This window comes from Ascaphus truei, chromosome 8 (assembly GCF_040206685.1).
Source record: "Ascaphus truei isolate aAscTru1 chromosome 8, aAscTru1.hap1, whole genome shotgun sequence".
NCBI lineage: Eukaryota > Metazoa > Chordata > Amphibia > Anura > Ascaphidae > Ascaphus > Ascaphus truei.
Window position 1 is genome coordinate 897838 of NC_134490.1, and position 18910 is coordinate 916747.

An 18910-nucleotide genomic window follows, 5' to 3' on the forward strand; every position below is an offset into this window, starting at 1 on the left:
CCCACCGATGGGCCACACCAAGACGTGAGTGTCAGCTTAAAGCACTTTGGCCAAAGAATTGACCTAAATGACCGTTGCTTATGAGAAGATACACAGATACGTGTGTAACTATATAAGGGGTCGCGTTGGCTGTAGCACGGGGGGGAATTCTGTCTGTTGTTGTATTTATTTCGCTGTGGGAATTGTTGTATTTATTTCGCTGTGGGAATTGTTGTATTTATTTCGCTGTGGGAATTGTTGTATTTATTTCGCTGTGGGAATTGTTGTATTTATTTCGCTGTGGGAATTGTTGTATTTATTTCGCTGTGGGAATTGTTGTATTTATTTCGCTGTGGGAATTGTTGTATTTATTTCGCTGTGGGAATGGGTATAACTATTGTTGTTGTTTTTCTTTCATTTCTCCGTCCGTGGAGCGGGCCAAATAAGAAAGTGATTGTGTGAGAGAGTTACGGGCCCCGCGCTCTCCCCCGGCAATCACTTTCATTGTGGTGGGGAAGAGCGCAGGGCGTCTGTAACCGCGGGGCTCGGTGCAGTGGCCCCGCCTACATCGCCACCACACCGACCCTGCGAAGGAAGACTCTCAGACATGATATAACTGCTAGAAAGAAGAGGAATCCCCGTATTCCCGTTATCCCACAGGAACGCAGGAGAGAGAGAATATATGAGAAACTGGAGGAATGCGCAGAATGAGGTGACAATGACATAGAGATAAGGTTTATTTACAAGTATATATGTCGGTGCTTTAGGAGAGATTCTTTGTATAGCACAAGGTGCTGCACGAAGGTGACACTGCACTATTTATCCTAATTGTATCCGTGCTATTAAACTAAATATATTTGGGAAATGTCTTCTTGTCCGACGTCTTCTTCTCTTCCTTCACATATAAATTCAGGGACAGTACAAGGAGCTTTCAAAAGAACTATTCATCGCACGGGTAGTACAAAGGACTCGGGGGCATCCCTTAAGGTTGGAGGAAAGGAGATTTCACCAGCAACAAAGGAAAGGGTTCTTTACCGTAAGGGCAGTTACAGTGTGGGATTCATTACCCATGGAGACTGTGATGGCAGATACAATAGATTTGTTCAGAAAAAGGTTGGACATCTTTTTAGATGGGAAAGGTATACAGGGATATACCAAATAAGTATACATGGGAAGGATGTTGATCCAGGGTTTAATCCGATTGCCAATTCTTGGAGTCAGGAAGGAATTTATTTTCCCCTTATGAGATATCACTAGATGATATGTCACTGGGGTTTTTTATTTGCCTTCCTCTGGATCAATAAGTAAGTATAGATATAGGATAAAGTATCTGCTGCCTAAATGAAACATAGGTTGAACTTGATGGACGTACGTCTTTTTTCAACCTCATCTACTATGTAACTATACAATGTAACTATTTAACTCAGTGACACACCTGGTTTGGATGGGCCTGGAACAGGCCAGAACTTGCGAACTATGAAATCAGTTCTGAAACATGTAGACTTGCACGTGTAGGGGTGGCACAGCACATGTGAGATCTGCTATCGTGTTGCTGGCTCCTTCGGAATCCATCATTTGTATGGCACCTACTGGTGCAGGGTCCGGTGTGTGTTGGTACCAGAACCAGAACAGATTGTCTTCATATCCAGGAAATCAGGATTCCAATGGCAGGAGCCAACAGGTCTGGGCCGATCCTAAAACGTAGCAGGAGAGACTGTCTGTGATACACAGGACTGGGTCAGGGAAGGTGATATAGAGGAATGGCAGGTAAACAGGCAGAACAAAGTACTGAAGGGTGAGGCAGGAATGGGTCAGAAACACAATGAGGTCAGGGCAGGGTGCAGGCAGGAATGGGTCAGAACATTCAGTGCTCAGGGCAGGCTGCAGTCGGGAATGGGTCAGAACATTCAGGGCAGGGTGCAGGCAGGAATGGGTCAGAACATTCAGGGCAGGGTGCAGGCAGGAATGAGTCAGAACATTCAGTGCTCAGGGCAGGCTGCAGTCAGGAATGGGTCAGAAAATTCAATGGTCAGGGCAGGCTGCAGTCAGGAATGGGTCAGAACATTCAATGGTCAGGGCAGGCTGCAGTCAAGAATGGGTCAGGAACATGCCCAATCTGGACACAGAGAGACATCTGAAGGACAGGAACATACTGGAACTTTCTGGAAGAACCACGATGATCCAGACAATGATACCAGCCGGGACCCGGCAGCAGGCGACAGACAGGGACTCCAGGAATCTGGGTCAGGGCAGAAAGAATAAATGCCAGGATCCAGGCTATGTAAAGGAACATCAGGCATGCCAGGAAATCGGGACTGGTCAGTAAATCAGGACTGGTCAGTAAATCAGGACCTGAGAGATGTGAACTGTGAGCGTCCGCACTCAGACACAGCACCGCTGGCTGTTTGCTAAACCGCGTACCTGCTTCTCTGTACCTCTGAGCTGTACAGGGTTAACTCACCTGTCTGCTGCTGCTGCACCTGTTCGCTGTCAGACTCTCGGACACACCCCTGAGCTTTCTTTAAAAGCGGCTTTTTCTGCTCCCTTGTTACCAGATCATCTCGCTCACCTGTCCTGCTCCAGCCTCGCTGCCTGTGTGTCTCTGTCCGCAGCCTGCCCTGACCTCTGATGGTGCACCTGCACCCCTGTCCGCAGCCTGCCCTGACCTCTGCTGGTGTGGCTGCACTCCTGTCCGCAGCCTGCCCTGACCTCTGCTGGTGCACCTGCACTCCTGTCCGCAGCCTGCCCTGACCTCTGCTGGTGCACCTGCACCCCTGTCCGCAGCCTGCCCTGACCTCTGCTGGTGCACCTGCACCCCTGTCCGCAGCCTGCCCTGACCCCTGCTCGTGTGGCTGCACCCCTGTCCGCATCCTCCTTGACCCCTGCTGGTGTTACCTAACCCTTACACCGGAGCGGTGCCTAACAGAGGAGATCCGGTCACCCAGATCTCTTTTGACCCTAACAGTTTTATTTGTTCATATCACGCAAGTCAGACAAAAGGTTTTATCCGTGTAGCCCAGGAAGTAACGTAACGAGCTGCACATTCCAGTAACGGTTAGAAGAACGTCCCCCGGAGAAGACTCGTTGGGGGGCTGAGGAGGTGAGCCCTGTTTGGGTGAATGGATAGGATGCAGGTTGTGGGCAGAGTGGGGTGTGGGATCAGGGGACAGAGTGGGGTGTGGGATCAGGGGACAGAGTGGGGTGTGGGATCAGGGGACAGAGTGGGGTGTGGGATCAGGGGGCAGAGTGGGGTGTGGGATCAGGGGACAGAGTGGGGTGTGGGATAAGGGGGCAGAGTGGGGTGTGGGATCAAGGGACAGAGTGGGGTGTGGGATCAGGGGACAGAGTGGGGTGTGGGATCAGGGGACAGAGTGGGGTGTGGGATCAGGGGACAGAGTGGGGTGTGGGATCAGGGGACAGAGTGGGGTGTGGGATCAGGGGACAGAGTGGGGTGTGGGATCAAGGGACAGAGTGGGGTGTGGGATCAGGGGACAGAGTGGGGTGTGGGATCAGGGGACAGAGTGGGGTGTGGGATCAGGGGACAGAGTGGGGTGTGGGATCAGGGGGCAGAGTGGGGTGTGGGATCAGGGGACAGAGTGTGGTGTGGGATCAGGGGACAGAGTGGGGTGTGGGATCAGGGGACAGAGTGGGGTGTGGGACCAGGGGACAGAGTGGGGTGTGGGATCAGGGGACAGAGTGGGGTGTGGGATCAGGGAGCAAACACAAGACCTCAGTTACACTGTAATAATGAGATTCACTGTAATAATGAGATGCTGTAATAATGAGAGAGATACTGTAATAATGAGAGAGACTGTAATAATGAGAGAGACACTGTAATAATGAGAGAGACACTGTAATAATGAGAGAGACACTGTAATAATGAGAGAGACACTGTGATAATGAGGGAGATACTGTAATAATGAGAGACGCTGTAATAATGAGAGAGACGCTGTGATAATGAGAGAGACACTGTAATAATGAGAGACACGCTGCAATAATGAGACACGCTGTAATAATGAGACGCTGTAATAATGAGAGAGACACTATAATAATGAGAGACACTGTAATAATGAGAGATACTGTAATAATGAGAGAGATACTGTAATAATGAGAGAGATACTGTAATAATGAGAGAGACTGTAATAATGAGAGAGACACTGTAATAATGAGAGACACTGTAATAATGAGAGAGACACTGTAATAATGAGAGAGACTGTAATAATGAGAGACACTGTAATACTGAGAGAGACTGTAATAATGAGAGACACTGTAATAATGAGAGATACTGTAATAATGAGAGAGATACTGTAATAATGAGAGAGATATTGTAATAATGAGAGAGACTGTAATAATGAGAGAGACACTGTAATAATGATAGACACACTGTAATAATGAGAGACGCTGTAATAATGAGGGAGATACTGTAATAATGATAGAGACGCTGTAATAATGAGAGATACTGTAATAATGAGAGATACTGTAATAATGAGAGAGACTGTAATAATGAGAGAGACACTGTAATAATGAGAGAGACTGTAATAATGAGAGAGATATTGTAATAATGAGATATACTGTAATAATGAGAGAGATATTGTAATAATGAGAGAGATACTGTAATAATGACAGACACTGTAATAATGAGAGAGACACTGTAATAATGAGAGAGACTGTAATAATGAGAGACACTGTAATAATGAGAGAGACTGTAATAATGAGAGACACTGTAATAATGAGAGAGACTGTAATAATGAGAGACACTGTAATAATGAGAGATACTGTAATAATGAGAGAGATACTGTAATAATGAGAGAGAGACTGTAATAATGAGAAAGACACTGTAATAATGAGAGACACACTGTAATAATGAGAGAGACACTGTAATAATGAGAGAGACACTGTAATAATGAGAGAGACACTGTAATAATGAGAGAGACATTGTAATAATGAGAGACACTGTAATAATGAGAGAGACACTGTAATAATGAGAGACACTGTAATAATGAGAGACAATGTAATAATGAGAGAGACACTGTAATATTGAGAGAGACGCTGTAATAATGAGAGAGATGCTGTAATAATGAGAGAGACACTGTAATAATGAAAGCGACACTGTAATAATGAGAGAGATACTGTAATAATGAGAGAGACACTGTAATAATGAGAGAGACACTGTAATAATGAGAGAGACTGTAATAATGAGAGACACTGTAATAATGAGAGAGATACTGTAATAATGAGAGAGATACTGTAATAATGAGAGAGACTGTAATAATGAGAGAGACACTGTAATAATGAGAGACACTGTAATAATGAGAGAGACACTGTAATAATGAGAGAGACTGTAATAATGAGAGACACTGTAATACTGAGAGAGACTGTAATAATGAGAGAGACTGTAATAATGAGAGATACTGTAATAATGAGAGAGATACTGTAATAATGAGAGAGATATTGTAATAATGAGAGAGACTGTAATAATGAGAGAGACACTGTAATAATGATAGACACACTGTAATAATGAGAGACGCTGTAATAATGAGGGAGATACTGTAATAATGATAGAGACGCTGTAATAATGAGAGATACTGTAATAATGAGAGATACTGTAATAATGAGAGAGACTGTAATAATGAGAGAGACACTGTAATAATGAGAGAGACTGTAATAATGAGAGAGATATTGTAATAATGAGATATACTGTAATAATGAGAGAGATATTGTAATAATGAGAGAGATACTGTAATAATGACAGACACTGTAATAATGAGAGAGACACTGTAATAATGAGAGAGACACTGTAATAATGAGAGAGACTGTAATAATGAGAGACACTGTAATAATGAGAGAGACTGTAATAATGAGAGACACTGTAATAATGAGAGACACTGTAATAATGAGAGATACTGTAATAATGAGAGAGATACTGTAATAATGAGAGAGAGACTGTAATAATGAGAAAGACACTGTAATAATGAGAGACACACTCTAATAATGAGAGAGACACTGTAATAATGAGAGAGACACTGTAATAATGAGAGACACTGTAATAATGAGAGACAATGTAATAATGAGAGAGACACTGTAATATTGAGAGAGACGCTGTAATAATGAGAGAGATGCTGTAATAATGAGAGAGACACTGTAATAATGAAAGCGACACTGTAATAATGAGAGAGACACTGTAATAATGAGAGAGATACTGTAATAATGAGAGAGACACTGTAATAATGAGAGAGACACTGTAATAATGAGAGAGACACTGTAATAATGAGAGAGACTGTAATAATGAGAGACACTGTAATAATGAGAGAGAAACTGTAATAATGAGAGATACTGTAATAATGAGAGAGATACTGTAATAATGAGAGAGATACTGTAATAATGAGAGAGACTGTAATAATGAGAGAGACACTGTAATAATGAGAGACACACTGTAATAATGAGAGAGACACTGTAATAATGAGAGAGACACTGTAATAATGAGAGACACTGTAATAATGAGAGAGACACTGTAATAATGAGAGACACTGTAATAATGAGAGAGACACTGTAATATTGAGAGAGACGCTGTAATAATGAGAGAGATGCTGTAATAATGAAAGCGACACTGTAATAATGAGAGAGATACTGTAATAATGAGAGACGCTGTAATAATGAGGGAGATACAGTAATAATGAGAGAGAGACTGTAGTAATGAGAGAGACGCTGTAATAATGAGACAGACGCTGTAATAATGAGAGATACTGTAATAATGAGAGATACTGTAATAATGAGAGAGACACTGTAATAATGAGAGAGACACTGTAATAATGAGGGAGATACTGTAATAATGAGAGAGATACTGTAATAATGAGAGAGATACTGTAATAATGAGAGATACTGTAATAATGAGAGAGACGGTGTAATAATGAGAGAAACTGTAATAATGAGAGAGACGCTGTAATAATGAGAGAGACGCTGTAATAATGAGAGAGACACTGTAATAGTGAGAGAGACATTGTAATAATGAGAGATACTGTAATAATGAGAGATAATGTGATAATGAGAGACGCTGTAATAATGAGGGAGATACTGTAATAATGATAGAGACGCTGTAATAATGAGTGATACTGTAATAATGAGAGAGATGCTGTAATAATGAGAGATACTGTAATAATGAGAGACACGCTGTAATAATGAGAGAGACACTGTAATAATTAGAGAGACACTGTAATAATGAGAGAGACACTGTAATAATGAGAGAGACTGTAATAATGAGAGAGAGACTGTAATAATGAGAGATACTGTAATAATGAGAGACACGCTGTAATAATGAGAGACACGCTGTAATAATGAGAGACACGCTGTAATAATGAGAGAGAGGCTGTAATAATGAGAGATACTGTAATAATGAGAGACACACTGTAATAATGAGAGAGACACTGTAATAATGAGAAAGAGACTGTAATAATGAGAGAGACACTGTAATAATGAGAGAGACTGTAATAATGAGAGAGAGACTGTAATAATGAGAGATACTGTAATAATGAGAGACACGCTGTAATAATGAGAGACACGCTGTAATAATGAGAGACACGCTGTAATAATGAGAGAGAGGCTGTAATAATGAGAGATACTGTAATAATGAGAGACACACTGTAATAATGAGAGACACACTGTAATAATGAGAGACACACTGTAATAATGAGAGACACGCTGTAATAATGAGAGACACGCTGTAATAATGAGAGAGAGGCTGTAATAATGAGAGATACTGTAATAATGAGAGACACACTGTAATAATGAGAGAGACACTGTAATAATTAGAGAGACACTGTAATAATGAGAGAGACACTGTAATAATGAGAGAGACTGTAATAATGAGAGAGAGACTGTAATAATGAGAGATACTGTAATAATGAGAGACACGCTGTAATAATGAGAGACACGCTGTAATAATGAGAGACACGCTGTAATAATGAGAGAGAGGCTGTAATAATGAGAGATACTGTAATAATGAGAGACACACTGTAATAATGAGAGACACACTGTAATAATGAGAGACACACTGTAATAATGAGAGAGATAAGAATGAGGGAGATAAGAATAATGAGAGAGATACTGTATGCAGATAGTTTGAGCCCCGTCTGTAATGTGAGGATCACTAAATATGTTGAAGGTAAAAGATTTAAATCTGTAACTTGTTTGGATGATTTTGATGCCCGGAAAAGAATCGGGGAAGGAGTAAGATAGATGCGACATTATACAGAGAGTAACGGGCAGAGTAATATCCTGGGATCTCGGCACAGAACAATGTCATGTCTTTACTGTCACGTAATCCAACAATGACGTCGTTATTGTGACACAAATATTCTGTTTATCCAAAAAGGCGGGAAAGCCGAACCCAGAGATATGTGGGAGAGAAGGAAACGACATAGAGCAGTATAGCAATGGGTTGGGTGTTCACCCAGCATGTACTTCCTCAATGATTCTAATTCTAATGATATAATAGTATAGTATAGTATAATCATTGAGGAAGTACATGCTGTGTGATCACCCAATGTATAGATCTGTACTGCTCTATGCAGTTTCCTCCTCTCCCACATATCTCTGGGTACGGCTCCCCCCTGTATTGTAGCATAGTCACCTGGATGAGATATTTGAAACATATCTCTACTTAAGGGTCTGAGTGGAGGAGTATACCTTTGTATTATTGTCTCTGATACATCTATTATGTTTACTTGTTTATGCACAGTTATTGTGGGGTGTTATTCCCGGTCACAGCATCACATTTTGACACACAATGATCACATAGGGATTTATTGACTATTTAGAATATTATTATTTTCACTATTTATTTGCACAATTAGAATAGACAGCCACTTGGGTTTCTTTTTGTCCTTCACTCACTCTTTCTTTCTCTCTCTTTTTGTTTCTCTGTTTCACTCTCTCTTTCTTTCTCTCTCTTTTTGTTTCTCTGTTTCACTCTCTCTTTCTTTCTCTCTCTTTTTGTTTCTCTGTTTCACTCTCTCTTTCTTTCTCTCTCTTTTTGTTCTCTCTCTCTCTCTCTCTCTCTCTCTCTCTCTCTCTCTCTCTCTCTCTCTCTCTCTCGCATCTCTCTCTCACTCGCATCTCTCTCTCTCGCATCTCTCTCTCTCGCATCTCTCTCATCTCTCTCTCTCTCTCTGGCATGTCTCACTCTCTCTCGCATCTCTCTCTCTCTCTCTCTCGCATCTCTCTCTCTCTCTCATCTCTCTCTCTCGCATGTCTCACTCTCTCTCGCATCTCTCTCTCTCATCTCTCTCTCTCTCTCTCTCTCTCTCTCTCTCTCTCTCTCTCTCTCTCTCTCTCTCTCTCTCTCTCTCTCTCTCTCTCCCAGTAAGTTCCCAGAATGGCCTTACCAGTGAATGCAGTCAGCGGACCCTTCTATTTGGTTCCTCAGTGTAACGTGCTCCCCGCTTCCCCCCAGGCTGGGCAAACACCGGCCTTTTACCAGACATTTCTGAAGGGGCAACCGAAAGCTCTGGGGGTGAGTTCTGGATGTGAGAAGCCTGGGAACTGGAGAGATTGGGGGCATTGAGTAAAATGGGGGAACGGCTGGGGACTGAAGGTGAGAAGGGGCTGGGAAGGGGCTGTACTAACAGGAAATGCTTATTCGGATTGTCAATATCTCCAACGAATACACATGGACACACCCACAGCAATTGTTAGTCAAATATTGTTTATTGGGGTACGTAGCATTGGTTATATGCAGCTTACAGCAGTCAGGATACCACACACGGTTGACCAGGGGAACGCCTTCATCCTCACAGTGACAGGTAGAGATGTTTCTCTGTGATCGCGGTGTCCCCAGCACAGAAATCTTTACCATCAATTCTGTCCAGGTTGAGGTTCAGCTATTTCTGTGTGCGGGGTAAGCGTATATACTGTAACTATGGAAACAGACTCAGGAAACGGGGGCTCCACCTGGGCGATTAGAACTCACAACAAGCCGACGCCTAACGAAAACAGACTGTACTATATTAGGCACTGGGAAGCGGACTTAGGGGAGACGTTAGAGGACGAGGAATGGGACAGAATTATCCAAGCAGCAGTAAAAAGCTCAATCTGCACCACATTAAAGGAGAACGCATATAAAGTCCTTATGCGGTGGTATTACACCCCAACTCGCTTAGCTAAATTCGTTAGAGGCTACTCCCCGCTCTGTCCTAAACAGTGTGGGGAGGTGGCAGATCTGCGACACATGCTGTGGTCTTGCGCAAGAGTGGCCCCTATTTGGGAAGAAATTAGAGACTGGATACAGCGGATTCTCGGTTTGGAGATCCCCCTGGACCCGTGGGTGTTCCTGTTGGGCAGACGGGTCCAGGGTCTGTCAAATGCAGCGCATAAATTAATCGCGCATTTTGCTACAGCCACGAGGTGCGAGATCGCAGCATTATGGAAGCAGCAAGATATCCCAATTATCTCTAAGATCAGAAACAGGATTTGGCACGTCTGCCGGATGGAACAATTAACAAGTTTGGTTAATGACTCTGGCACAAATTACCTAAACGTCTGGGCACCTTGGCTGGCCCAGTTAGACATCCCAGGGGTGGATGCCGCCACGATTCTTCATTGATAAGATTAAATGCGTTCTCCTTTGAAGGTCAGAAATATGACACGACACAGCGACGAACTGGTAGAGGACAGCCCCACAGGTAGAGGTTCGGAAAGCAGACACAAAGGCAGGCCTTGCCCCAGAGGGACATCCCATTTAGTATCTGCCATGACTTGGAAAGCACAGCAACGAACAAAGAAACTCGCCGCCTCAGACCCCGTCGCCTTCTCTCTTCCTCCTCCCGCCCTCCCCCCCCGGTTCCCTTGTCTGATCCGTCTTGTCTGTAGTGTCACCTGTTGGTTGTTGTTGGCGGTTAAAAAGCTTTTATGTTTTTTGTTTCTGTAATTGGAAGTGACACAATGGGCTTTGAAATAATGTCTGTACATATAACTCCAATAAAAAATTTAAGTTGGTGTAACAGGGGACTTATCCCTGTTCAGTAATGTGCCTTTACTCTAGCAGTGTGGTGGTTAACTGCTGGTAGTTAATTACTAAACACCACCTGCCTGATTTAGATTGCTTACAAAAGCCTGTCTGTTGAAACAGGAAGTGACTCCTTTGCTCATTTGTGAGCTGAACTTTGGAGACAGAGCAGAGGTTCTTGAGTCTCCCAGGGGAGACTGACCAAGAGAACACAGATCTCTGGAGCTGACAATTAAGACTTCTAAACCTGGATGCTGGCATTTTCTGTGCACACACGGGTGTAGTTCCAGGAGAGCAGAGAAGCTTACTCTACAGCAGCTAACAGATAAGACTTTCATTATTAAGAGACTTCTTATATATGCTTTTTCATGCTATGTGTTTGGGGGCTGGGAGACCTGCTTAACTTAGGGAGATGTGAATTAATTGCAGTGTTTCACTAGAAATACTCTCAAGTGAATATAAGCTTTGTTCCCCCCCCCCCCCCCTGTGTTTGGATGGATTTCCTGATGAAAAGGAAAAGGCACAATAAAGCCTTATTATAATTTCACCTTATAAAAGCCTCCAATTGTGTACCTCTGTGAACGTCCGTCTACATATGGTGTCCGAAGTGAGATGAGAGGTGTCTTTGAAGTTAAAAAGGACCAGAGATTTTTCCGTGAAATTTTTTGTGATGCTTTTTGCCTACAAACAAGTCTGAGCAACTTAGAAAAAAAACCTCATGCAGCAGAGATCAGAGTTAAAGGGATACACACCACTGAAACTTACACTGCACTTACAAAAAACACAGATGGACTCTTTGCCCCAATCCTAAGAGGAGAGAGACTGCTGAAACAGCTAAAACTTATTTGCCTATCACAAAGTGTAATATGGTCATTGAAATAGGGGTTTTGCCTTCCAGCCATAGTCAGGGTTCAAGAAGTGAGTCAGCCCTTAAAAAGGGATAGGTGTTTGTTGTTTTCAAAAAGTTTCGCTGAAGCAGTGAATACAGATGGTGACCCACGAGTGGTACTGATTTTTCAAATAAAGGTTGCCACACCGCATAGGGCTACCAGCTGTCAATGGAGTATATGCAGAAAAGTGTGAAAATTGATACAAGACTGTGCTGAAGCAGGGGAACTTTTAGCAAACAAATGCTGAGTGTAAAATTGCCCTATAGGGGAAAAAGGTATTTGAAAGCCAATTACTTGTGTTGAGTCACCCTGCCGGGAATGAAAGAAATAGTCCACTGCAAAGAATGTTTTTTTTCTGCAAGTAAAAAAAAAGTCTGCCTATATATATCTTGGGAGAAAAACAGACACCCGAAGTGTGAAGTGTGAATGCCATAATACCCAAAGATGAGACTGAAAATTTCTGAACTCAGACAGAAAACCAAATTCTGTTGCTGAAGCGGAGGGATTGTACCTAGCAAGTAAATGGTGTAAGGCAAATAGACGTTTTTTTCCTAGCAACTGCACATCTTGTATACCTGATAAGAGAAAATGCATGCACAGTACTGCTGATATTGTAAAACTTATCCAAGAAAGAAAAATTCTACAGAGATGCCTGTGAGAGCTACAAACTCTACACGCAGGATATGCCCACCTGTAGGACTACCAAAATTAGGGGTTCTAGCAAATACAGTGGCAACAGCTGCAATAGCACCTCCTGAGGTCAGGAAGAAAATTACACCTGATAGCCTAAAAATGGAGGACAAGAGGCAGCGTTCCTGTAATGAACCCTACCCCACGGAAGAGTGGCCCTTCCAGTCCAATAAAGAGGAAGACATCTCTTACGGGGAATCCGAACCGAGTCACACCCACAAAACACCCCAAGTATGGTGGGGGTGCCTGAACTCGGCACGAACAGAAAAGACCGCTCCCTTTGATGACGAATATGATCAGCAGGAGACAGAGCAGGAGCAGTGGATCACCGAATATTTCCGTCAGCTATTACAGTTGCAAGAAAAGCCGGGTGGATCCAGTGATGCTGCTAAAACTTCAAATGAAGATGGAGACCCCGGTATCCCTGAAGGGACGGTGTCATCCAAATCAAAAAGGAAGAAAAAGAAAAGCGGTTCTTCACTTACCGTGGAAGTAACAGACACGTCCGCAGATCCTGTGGAGAAAAAGGGGGACCGAGTTGCCCCTGCAGCCTAGAAAAAATGGTGAATTCGTCCCACGGTTAACCGAATATCCAGAGGGCCCAAGGCAGAAGTCGGGTACCCCAAAGAAGTGTCTGTCCGGTGCCAGCAGTGAGGAACCCTCAACCAACCATCCGAGGGAAGTGGAGCCAGACCCAGTGAGTGACGATCCCTTGACCAGCCCTGAAGATGCCCTGGAAAATGCCAGGCATGACTGTGATATGCTCTGTGAACAATTGAAACAAAAGGAAGATGGTTACACAGAGCTACAGAAAAATAACGTGAAGCTACAGGAATATGTGCTCGCAATGTACTTTTTAGCCAGGACAGAATTGGACGATCTCAAGACTGAGCTAGATACTGCAAATGCTACTATTTCCGCCATGGATGAAAAGCAGAGCCAATCTGATAAAATGATGACTCAGCTGAAGCGGAAGTATGAGGAGGCACTAAAGCAGATGACAGTCTTTCAGCAAGAGGTTCACACTCTTCGCATAGAGCTGAATGCCTCACAACAGGAGGTCAACAGTGTCCGGACAGAGGTGGACGTATCTCAGAAAGAGGTTCAGACACTCAGCAGAGCACTGGATGCCTCACATCATGAGACCAACAGCTGCCGCACAGACCTGGAAGTTTCCAGAAAGGAACTACACAGTCTCACTGAGGAGCTGGACATTTCTAAGGAAACTATGGTCAATCTTGATACAGATCTCAAAGTCTCTCAGAAGGAGCTTCAGACCCTCAACCTAGAGAAGGAAGTCTCACGCCTGGAGATTGTCATTCTCAAAGCAAATGTACGTAAATGGAAGGAGGACTGCAAAGAAGCCCTGAAGAATACAGAGACTGGAAAAGGAGAAAATTCAAGATTAAAAAGAGAAAACTTAAAACTGAAAGAAGAAAATTTTCAGTTGACAGAAGAAGTCAAGGAAAAGTTTGTCGCAGAGCACCGACTGCAGAACCAACTGCAAGGTCTGCGTACACACCTCCGGTATGCTGAGGAGAAGCAGCAAACGCTACAGGAAGAAAAGCTGCAGGCTGCTAAAGAGGTACAAGCACTGCAGGAACGTCTGAAAACCCAGTACATCCCCACAGAGCAGTATGAGGAGCTAAAGGCCACGCTGCATGTCTTCAGAGCATCTTAGAAAAAACAAGAGGGTTCGGGAGTGATCACAGAACCACACTAATTGAGTAAAGTGATCAAGTGTATAATTGTGGTAATTAAAGATGTGGGTGCAAACTGTGAACTGAAAAGTGAATCAGAAAAAGGGGGGGGGGAAGGGGAACACAAATTGGATGTGCCCCCTAAAAGAATTCACTAAACTGCACTCCTACATAGTATAAAATTTAACTTTTAATAAATTTACTTAAAACATATATTACCAAAACGTTGTGTACTGTGAATTAAAAATAAATTAAATTGACAATACCGAGCATCCCTGTCAGTGAATGTGTGATTATACAATCCCAATTTAGCGAGTCAATATTATTGGGATTAGGAGGACAGAGGATGCTGTAAGTCAGGGTGTTAACCCCTCTGGAGCAACTATGAGACCAGGAGGTAAGTATATGAAAATATATCCTACTCAGTGAGCAATTAAATAGTTGGAAATCCAGCAGTCCTGCTCAAGTATATATCAACAAGCACTTAAAGTGATAATAAATGATATATAACCATACATATGCTTAGGTGGTAACACTGACACATGCTCTATTAGTAGAAAGTAGTTCACAGCATAGTGGAGCTGGCACTCACAGTATCATTAACAGTGAGTTACCCAGCAAGAGACTCTAAGTGAGCATATGTCATATGAAGCAGGAAGGCAAACTCACTGACTGTTGGTAAAAATACCCAGCTAGTAGGGTCTACATAGATAGAACCAGGAGACTAAAGAACACTACATTAAAACAGCTCCAAGTAGGAGACTGACACAACTGCGCGTCCAACGCGCGTTTCCCTCCAGCAAAGGAGCTTCTTCAGGGGCAAATTTACTGGGGGAGAGAGGACTGAGACCTTTTATACCCCTGCAGTACCTTGATTACAGAATTGATGATTCACAGCTGTTGCGCATGCGCAGTGCGCCGGTGCCTAAACTGCCACATAAAACTACACAAAAAGCTACAAAAAACAGTCCAAATGAATAGCTACACATTCAGCTTTCAAGATGTCATATTAGTGTAGTTAAACGGTCGTTTTTATGGCTTTTAAGACTCACCAGCATTATCGGCGTATAGAGACTGGACTGCGCATGTGCGTGGACTTGGAGAATCCAGCTAATGCTTCCCGATCATGTTGTGCATGCGCGGACACTTAGAGAATAGTTGCCATGTCTTGATCAATGTAATGGGCATGCGCTGGGTCTTAGAAACTATTATACATTGCCCATCCAACTGCGCATGCGTGCGAACTTAGAGATTCATTGCTATAAGTGTCCGATCGCATTGCGCATGCGTGGGGAGTTAGAAATTATTGCTAGTATTGCCCAACCGCATCGCGCACGCGTGAACACTTAGAAATGTTATGGTTAGTCTATTCGAACTCAGTGAGCATGCGCTGGGACTTATACACTATTGCATAGTTGCCCATTCAAATACGCATGCGTGAGGGCTTAGAGATTTTTGCTGTAAGCGTCCCATCGCATTGCGCATGCGTACGGAGTTATGGATAATTGCAAATTACCGATTCACCAACCTCACTACGCATGCGTGGAAACATACAAATTCATTGCTATTAGGGTCGGTGCGTATTGCGCGTGCCTTAGGACTTAGAAAATAACATTGATGTTGTCTGTCCATATCGCGCATGCGCAGGCACTTAGAAATAATTTTCTTTTCTTGGTGTCCGATATTATTGCGCATGTAAAGTGACACTACAATTATATAGTGCCAACAGATATCAGGTACTGTATATAACAAGGGTAGGGGAGGGTCTACAAGACCTTTGTGACACATTATTATAGAGAGTCATTGCACATATAAGATTATATACAATCCCCCAAAATTATATACTACACAATGTGGCATAGTGTAATGTAGTGATAAGAAGGATAATAAAGCATTTTAAAAACATGTGACTGTATATATGCGTGTATTTATTGTCTACGCTAATTTAATTCTGCACATATACTCATCATACACAACACCTAAACCCACTGCTGGGTTTTAGAGCTCTGGTATTATAGTCACTGATATAAATAATAATCCTGTAATATCTTCCGATACCAAATGCTGGAAACCAACACCATGGACATAGAAAATGGCATGGCTGCTCATGAGAGTAACGCACAAGTAAACTGTATGTACACATCAAAATGGAACAGAAAAATGCGGTGGTCCGACCAAAGAACCCTCTCGGGTCAAATAAAGGGTGTGAAGGTAAACCCCTCGTTGAGTCTATTCGGGCTCCTGGTTTTTAGTTTATAAATCCATTCTGCTTCGATACGAAGCAAGGATTGGTCAATATTGCCCCCTCTCATGGGACATTTCAACTGATAAATGCCCATGAACTTGATTACATTAGTATCGCCGTTATGATATTGTGTGACATGTCTGGCAACAGATGTTTCCGCAGAGTGCTTAATGGAGTTTATGTGTTCGAGAACACGTCTGCGTAGTTGTCTTGTCGTTTTTCCAACGTATCTCTTACCACAATTACATGTGATAAGGTAGATAACGTTGGGAGTCCGACAGTTGATAAAACTGTCCACACAGAATTGAGATGTATTATCATGATTAGCGAATACTTTGCCAACGTCGATATGTCTGCACGCTTTGCACCCTTGGCAGCGGTACATGCCCTACACAGGATCGAAGAATTCACTGCTCAATCTAAAGAACTTCGATCCAGGTTCCTCAATCGTGGCTACAACATCAAAACATTGAACAAGGCTTACCATCGGGCACTGCATAGCGATAGGTGTTCCCTCTTGTCCAGTAATAAGGCAAAATCAAAGGACAAAATAATCAGAGTCATTGGCACCTTTAACAAAAGATGGTGGGCTATCAAAAAGATTTTTGCTAGACACTGGCACCTCCTTCAGGCAGATGATGACTTGGTGAAGGTCATAGGCTCTAGACCCACTATTACCAGCAGACGGTCTTAGAACCTACGGGACTCACTAGTAAATAGTAATTTTCAGCGTCCTAGGACCACCACTTGGTTGAGCCCTGTGAAGGGCATGTACCGCTGCCAAGGGTGCAAAGCGTGCAGACATATCGACGTTGGCAAAGTATTCGCTAATCATGATAATACATCTCAATTCTGTGTGGACAGTTTTATCAACTGTCGGACTCCCAACGTTATCTACCTTATCACATGTAATTGTGGTAAGAGATACGTTGGAAAAACGACAAGACAACTACGCAGACGTGTTCTCGAACACATAAACTCCATTAAGCACTCTGCGGAAACATCTGTTGCCAGACATGTCACACAATATCATAACGGCGATACTAATGTCATCAAGTTCATGGGCATTTATCAGTTGAAATGTCCCATGAGAGGGGGCAATATTGACCAATCCTTGCTTCGTATCGAAGCAGAATGGATTTATAAACTAAAAACCAGGAGCCCGAATGGACTCAATGAGGGGTTTACCTTCACACCCTTTATTTGACCCGAGAGGGTTCTTTGGTCGGACCACCGCATTTTTCTGTTCCATTTTGATGTGTACATACAGTTTACTTGTGCGTTACTCTCATGAGCAGCCATGCCTTTTTCTATGTCCATGGTGTTGGTTTCCAGCATTTGGTATTGGAAGATATTACAGGATTATTATTTATATCAGTGACTATAATACCAGAGCTCTAAAACCCAGCAGTGGGTTTAGGTGTTGTGTACGATGAGTATATGTGCAGAATTAAATTAGCGTAGACAATAAATACACGCATATATACAGTCACATGTTTTTAAAATGCTTTATTATCCTTCTTATCACTACATTACACTATGACACATTGTGTAGTATATAATTTTGGGGGATTGTATATAATCTTATATGTGCAATTACTCTCTATAATAATGTGTCACAAAGGTCTTGTAGACCCTCCCCTACCCTTGTTATATACAGTACCTGATATCTGTTGGCACTATATAATTGTAGTGTCACTTTACATGCGCAATAATATCGGACACCAAGAAAAGAAAATTATTTCTAAGGGCCTGCGCATGCGCGATATGGACAGACAACATCGACGTTATTTTCTAAGTCCTAACGCACGCGCAATACGCACCGACCCTAATAGCAATGAATTTCTATGTTTCCACGCATGCGTAGTGAGGTTGGTGAATCGGTAATTTGCAATTATCCCTAACTCCGTACGCATGCGCAATGCGATGAGACACTTACAGCAAAAATCTCTAAGCCCTCACGCATGCGTATTTGAATGGGCAACTATGCAATAGTGTCTAAGTCCCAGCGCATGCTCACTGAGTTCGAATAGACTAACCATAAAATTTCGAAGTGTTCGCGCGTGCGCGATGCGGTTTGGCAATACTGGCAATAATTTCTAACTCCCCACGCATGCGCAATGCGATTGGACACTTATAGCAATGAATCTCTAAGTCCGCACGCATGCGCAGTTGGATGGGCAATGCATAATAGTTTCTAAGACCCAGCGCAAGCCCATTACATTGATCGAGACATGGCAACTATTCTCTAAGTGTCCGCGCATGCGCAACATGATCGGGAAGCATTGGCTGGATTCTCCAAGTCCACGCGCATGCGCAGTCCAGTCTCTATACGCCGATAATGCTGGTGAGTCTTAAAAGCCATAAAAACGACCGTTTAACTACACTAATATGACATCTTGAGAGC

At 42.9% G+C, this 18910-nt stretch overlaps 1 protein-coding gene across 1 annotated transcript in view; it reads left to right on the plus strand.

The window, feature by feature from the left end:
* The first annotated feature begins 2054 nt into the window (after positions 1-2054).
* Positions 2055-18910, plus strand: part of LOC142501027 (membrane-spanning 4-domains subfamily A member 15-like) — a 44938-nt gene continuing 28082 nt past the window's right edge. Inside the window, exons 1-2 of the mRNA XM_075610270.1 lie at positions 2055-3079; positions 9338-9487. Coding sequence (XP_075466385.1) covers positions 9350-9487 — 138 coding nt within the window. The 5' untranslated portion in view covers positions 2055-3079; positions 9338-9349. The remainder of the gene's footprint in view (positions 3080-9337; positions 9488-18910) is intronic.